The sequence below is a fragment of the Zalophus californianus genome, chromosome 3, assembly GCF_009762305.2.
Source record: "Zalophus californianus isolate mZalCal1 chromosome 3, mZalCal1.pri.v2, whole genome shotgun sequence".
NCBI classification, from domain to species: Eukaryota; Metazoa; Chordata; class Mammalia; order Carnivora; family Otariidae; genus Zalophus; species Zalophus californianus.
Window position 1 is genome coordinate 141,530,736 of NC_045597.1, and position 6,000 is coordinate 141,536,735.

General features: G+C 40.9%; 1 protein-coding gene across 1 annotated transcript in view; it reads right to left on the reverse strand.

Moving 5' to 3' along the window:
- Positions 1 to 5,567, reverse strand: part of TTN (titin) — a 271,518-nt gene extending 265,951 nt beyond the window's left edge. The window contains 3 exon segments of the mRNA XM_027590660.2: positions 799 to 1,002; positions 3,039 to 3,142; positions 5,371 to 5,567. Of these exon segments, the coding sequence (XP_027446461.2) occupies positions 799 to 1,002; positions 3,039 to 3,129 (295 nt within the window). The 5' untranslated portion in view covers positions 3,130 to 3,142; positions 5,371 to 5,567.
- Between the last annotated feature and the right edge of the window lie 433 nt (positions 5,568 to 6,000).

Below are 6,000 nucleotides of genomic sequence, written 5' to 3' on the forward strand. Positions count from 1 at the left end.
TTTTTGAGTAATAAACAAACTGTCACCCCTGTGCATTTTCCATTTCTGAATTTTCTGGATGTATGTTAAAGTTCACACATGATGTTCCCTGATGCATCGATAACAGCCCTATACTTGAACAGTGTTGGTGGTATAGTGTATTGGCTAACCACATATAACATTATGTAGCTCGTTATACAGATACTGTTTGTCATGTATAAAGTAATATACAATGTTCTGTGGATTAACATCTTACCAGGAAGTGAAGGATGGAGAGAAATGACGGGGGCAAAGAAGACTGGTGGTAACTTTTCTGAGGAAACTGTGTCATGCATCTGCCTTTTTCTGTGTATGTCCACGGTGTAATAGTTTTAGATATGGAAAGTAAGTAAAGAATTATTGAATTTTATCGATAAGAGCAGTTTTTCTTAAATGGGCAGTCTTTGGAGCACTTGCTTCAGAATCATCTAGAAGCTTGTTAACGTGTAAATTCCTGGTGATGCACCTGTTTCCTTAGTAGACTCATAAACAAGGCTCCAAGCCTTTCCACTTGCTCAGAAACATGGTTTGTAATATTCCCTTTATGTACTTTTGAGTGTTTAATATGTGTATAGAGGAAACATTCTCAGCCACTTTTGTGCTGGATTTTGAGAGGAGAATTAAATTCTACTCTGCTATCAATTCAGCCTCCAGTAGGTCCCTCTCTAGATCTTAGCTGCATCTACTTATTCCTCAGTAGCTCTTCCTGGACCTCCTTCCCCATGGACTGGAGATGCCCTGGGGTTGGGGCAGAGGACAGGCAGGTCCCCTCCAGCCTACCTGTCACAAGAAGCTCAGCAGTACTAGTCGCTTGTCCAGATCCATTGGTGGCTCTCAGGGAGTATCGTCCACTGTTGGCTTTAGTCACGGCGGGGATCATCAGTCTAGCGCGGCCATCGCTAAAGGAGATCTGCACGCCGGGTAGAGTGGAAGTGGAAATTGCCTGGCCATCCCTAAACCAGCTCACCTCAGGAACTGGAAAACCTGGAGCACAAACACAATTCATCTTTATGTTGGAATGGGGCCCTGCAATGTCCTCCGCTCTGTCCCGCCATGTTCACTGCCTTGTCCTAACCCCAGGGTCCTCTTGCAAACAATTAGGGTGGTCTGTGGGGTCGTGTAGAGGTCAATACCTTCATTTAATAGGAGAGGAAAGAGGCCAAAAGAGACTCAGTGTTTTTTCCCAAGGTCCCTCAGCTAGCGGTACACACAGAAGACTAGAATTTCTATCTCTTGCCCTCCTGTCCCAGGTTCTCCCAGATACAATTTAATAGACATCATAAAAATCATGAAGGGGATTTAAAAAAGCATAGAGCCAAGGAAACTTTGAAATAAAAAGTGACTGTTGTCCTCTTCAGAAACAAGTAAAGAACAAAAGCAGCAAAGGATCTAAAAGGGCTGCCTAGCAAGCCCGAGAGGACAAACCCATCTGTGTCCCTCCTCTGTGGTTGCAGGGACACTGTCTCCTTGAACTCTCCTGCCTTTCAAATGTGTAATCAGTAAAACAAAATGCAGAGAGAGTGGGTTCTCGTAGAAGAAGACACAAAGGCAAACCGAGTCTTACAGAACAACATGGATTCCTGGAGTTGCAGGTAGAAAAGCTGAATTCTTTTCAGTCGCCATAAATTGTGGAGCTAAGAACTACATATATGTGGTTTGATAATTTAAGTATATTAAAATTCTGTACATTGAGAAGGCATGAAGCAAATTCAGAGCAGGGTTTATTTTATATTAAAATGGAGGAAGTGAAGAGAACCAAGAGAACATTTATTTTCTTGTCCTTATATTAACCAATCTCCCACCACGGCCAAGTGAGTAGTTTATTTGACTAATTCATGAATGTCAAATATTTTCAGTGGTGTTTTCTTAATAATTTATTAGCACATAGTGTGAAGGAACAAGAAGCTACAAAGAAGGAAGCTTGCACTACTCCACAAATGGGCAAAATTCCCACTGAAGCCAATTGTGTTCTGCACAATTCAAAAGTTACTGAGCGTTACAAGATACATAATCGTATTACTGGAAAGTCAGAGTCTATCATGTGTGAGAAGAATGGAATTGGTCTCTAAATGTTTTATCCAATTAGGAATAAGATTGGCACATAAAATAGAAAATGAAAGGAGCAAGGAAGAGATCTTATTTTATATCTTTATTAGAAGCCAAAAAATTAAAAAAAAGGGGGGGGACAGTAGACCGTGGAGGTATAAACTTGATTTTCAATTAACCCATGCCATTTTATATGACCAGTTACGATACTACAGATGGAGACAATATTAAATAATTTTTGAGATTTATAATATAGTTTGTAGATGACCCCCATTTTTCCCAGAAGATGGTAAGTCCTTGAAATCATGCATTTTTTGGAACTCTAAACTGAGAAAAAGAAGGGGAAAAACCCTAACTTTGTTTTAAATAAAATTCGAAGGTCAATCTTTGTTTCTCTTTGGTGGCATATGTTATTTTTTGTTGTCATTTCCAAAGATTGGAAAATCTTAATTCACTAGAATCACTTAATAAAGACTGAAAATACAAGAATAAGATCATTAGGCGTTAGCTCAACACTGCAAGTTTTCTGCTTCTAAGAAAAGTCCACGGTATTGTTATTTCCCACTCTCGGGCACCTGGAGTGGGCCCCAGCCTCCTTGCCCCGCAGCTCCACGGCCCGCCCCTACTGGGCTTCGGTTCCTGGCTTCCAGTCTGGCTCTGCAGCTGAACCCAAATATAGAATGACCAAATTTGGTCGTACTTAGCTGCTGGATTCTGACAGCAATTTTAATCCAATGCTAATTATTTGCTTCACGGAATTATAAATATGAATAAAACATTTCCAAGCCATTATATTGTCAGATTTTGTCAGTACTCTGTGAACGGTATACCCTTAGGATGGCCCTTCCATCCAGCTGGACCAATTTTACAAAGTGAAAGCCGGGCTTAAACTTGGTGTCGAGTCCTACAGCTAAACTCACATACGGGGGTGGGGAGGAGGCGAGGCGCAAACAAGTGCGCACGTGTGAGCTTACCACTAATGTGAGCCTCAAAGGTTGCGGTACTACCCTCCAGTACCACAACGCTTTGTAACGGCTGCTTAAACGTCGGTGCTTGAGTTGTCATCTTTTCAGGCACTCTGAAAAGGAAGAGAAAAGAAGTTAGAAGGTCCCAGCTAAGGGCCACTTGAGCTACTGTGGAGATGGCGGAGACACACATTTTCCAAACAGATTACTCCTGAGATCATCTGTGGGACCTAGAGGGATGGGTCGGGCTTCTCCTTCGTGGTTTCAATTTGAACACAGGACTCTGCATTGATTTGGAGCCTAACAGAGTAGCGGGTCTAAAGAGAAATGGGGGGCGGGGGGAGGAAAGCAGAGCAAGGAATGCCCTCTAGTGGTCAAAGAGGGAAATTCCGTCTTACCAAGAATGGGACACCTAAGTGAGAGATGGAAAGAGGAAAACTAGAGTAAGTGGGAGTAGAGAAGCACCATAAAAGAAGTGTGGAAAGAACAGAATGGATCTGTGCATCGGTTCAATGGCTGAGAGATAATTGTTAAAAAATATTTCCTTCCTATCAGTATTTTTCACTCCCTCACTCACTCTGTATTTTTAAGGTTGGCGTAGATTTGGGTCTTACTAGTATTACTTTAGGTAATCCAGGCGGCTACTTAAAGTAGTCACCAAAACTAAAAATTTGAGCTTTTCAATTTCTATCCTTACTTGGGAAGTTCTGGCAAGTCTTACTGACTATGCAAACCTTTTATAGACAGCTTACAGTGCTTTCTATTTCTAATATTTCTTCATATTGTAACTGCTCAATAAATGGTGCGACTGCTGAAGTCAGTAGTCAGGAAAATTTAAACTTACATGAATTGGCTAACTTTTATTACAGAGCTGAAAGGAAACTACTGACTTGAGCACTTAGTAAGGAACAAGGTCCAAACCTTACAGAGAGAACACCGCCGTGAAATGTAAAAAAGTTAAATGCCTCTTGATTTCTCAATGCAAATATTCCAAATCAAAGAAAGGAATGTGAAATTTGCAGTTAAGTCGTTTTAAGTGGAAGAAAGTCCTTTGTCCCTCAGTTCCAGAGAGATGATGTGAAGAATTTTCTGATGCACAAACACCTTATTATTCAACGCAACTACTCCACTATTCTGATATAAAAAGCAGATTCTCAATTGTCAGATACTTCATTACTGCTTTTCACAAAATTCTCTGTTCACTAAAAATTTATGGAATGGTAATTTTTCCAGTGAAAATTCTGTGCCTTATTGTAACTTTTTACTTTGTTAAAAAGAAAATGAAACCAGGATTCCAAGACAATAAAATGTATATTTGGAAAGTTCAAATAATATCCAAAAGTTTTGTGAATCTTTTGCCAAGAACTCCATATAGCATATTACATGTAAGACAAATAACTTTTTATGCCTCACTTTCCCTGTTTACAACCTAGTGCATCTTCTAAAAATAGCTATATTCTTTTGCACCATTTAGGTATTATATACCAATGCAATTATAGGCATTTATGATGAGTAATCTAAATCCAGGAAGATGGGAAGTCAAAGGGCATTTAGATATCAAAAGTCTCTAAAATATTATTTCTTGCCCTTAACACCAACATTTAGCTCATATCATTTGATTATGAATTAAAATACATGAGATACTGGGTATTTTATAAAACAATTATAATGTAGCTTTCCCCCCAAATTTCTAAATATGTCACAATTAACTTGTCTAAATTGGTGATTTATTCCTAGTGGATAGGTCCATTTTGTTGCTTTAGCACTTGCTCTTGAATGCCTTTGTGTAAATTAGGGCTGAAGGTATGCATCTAAAATGTCATGCTCCCAAAATAAACTCTCCACTGTTGACTGACAGGGGGCAAGTGTTCTGTCACTGTCCCGCAACTGATCCCTCAGCAGTCGATTCCCTTAAAAAGTCATCAGGGTGTAGCTGATACCACATGCATTTTATCAGAGCTATTCTTGGTGCGTCTCACTTTTTCACTGAGTAACATAACCTTGAACATTCTCAGCAGACAAAAAGAGTCTAGGACAGAAGCAAACATTTCTATCACCATTTCCGACCTCGACTTCAACACTTTTAAGACCATGGGGTGGGTTCACACAATTGGAATCACTGCCTAGGCTGATGCGCCAAAGCACTGAGTTTTTTAAAGAAAATTGAACGAGCAGATTTAAATAATGGATCGGTAACAACAACGAGTAACGAGTAGTTAGACAAACACCCCTACATAGGCACGTCGCCTACGCCGGAATACAAAGTTCTAACTGGGAACTAGAAATCAATAAGGCAGGGGCTCTACTATTTAAAAAAAAAAAAAGTAAAGATGCCGCTCACCTGATTTCTCAAGAGTGCCCAAAAAGGGTGGGACGAAGCCCCAGGTTGCTTCCGAAACGACGTCCTATCTGGAGCTGGTTTTTTCGACCATCTCCGACATGAATCGGTGAGCCTCTAAACTTAAAAACAAAACTACACAGTCCGAGACTGTGTAGTTTTGCTTTTCTATGCAATCCCTACACCCGAGGCGAGGCTGGGAATGCACGACTGCTCAAGAGCCAGGGCTGGGCTCTGCCTTTTTATTTGCCCGATCTGCTGACAGCCCCACATCCCCGGCTGATTGGCTGCCTCACGAAAGCATGACGGGAGACGGATCTATCTGGTGGTGTCACACACCACCTGTTCTTCTCATTGGCAGTGCTAAATTTAGCACCTCAAAAGAGGCTTTACCAAGGAAATAGAACTGTCTTTAAAGAATAACTGTATGGAGGCTCAGAGAAGAGCAATTGTTGCCCATTGTTAGCCTCTGCAGACACTGATCTGAGGAGGTTTTGCGAAGGTAGAAGGTATTTGTGGGCGATTTTATAAACTAGCCTTTCACCTGAGGGTTCTCCTGCCCTGGGACTCAGGCCCCATTTCCCCTTCCCTTCCCCCATACAACTGACCAAATGCACCTGTCAATCATGACCG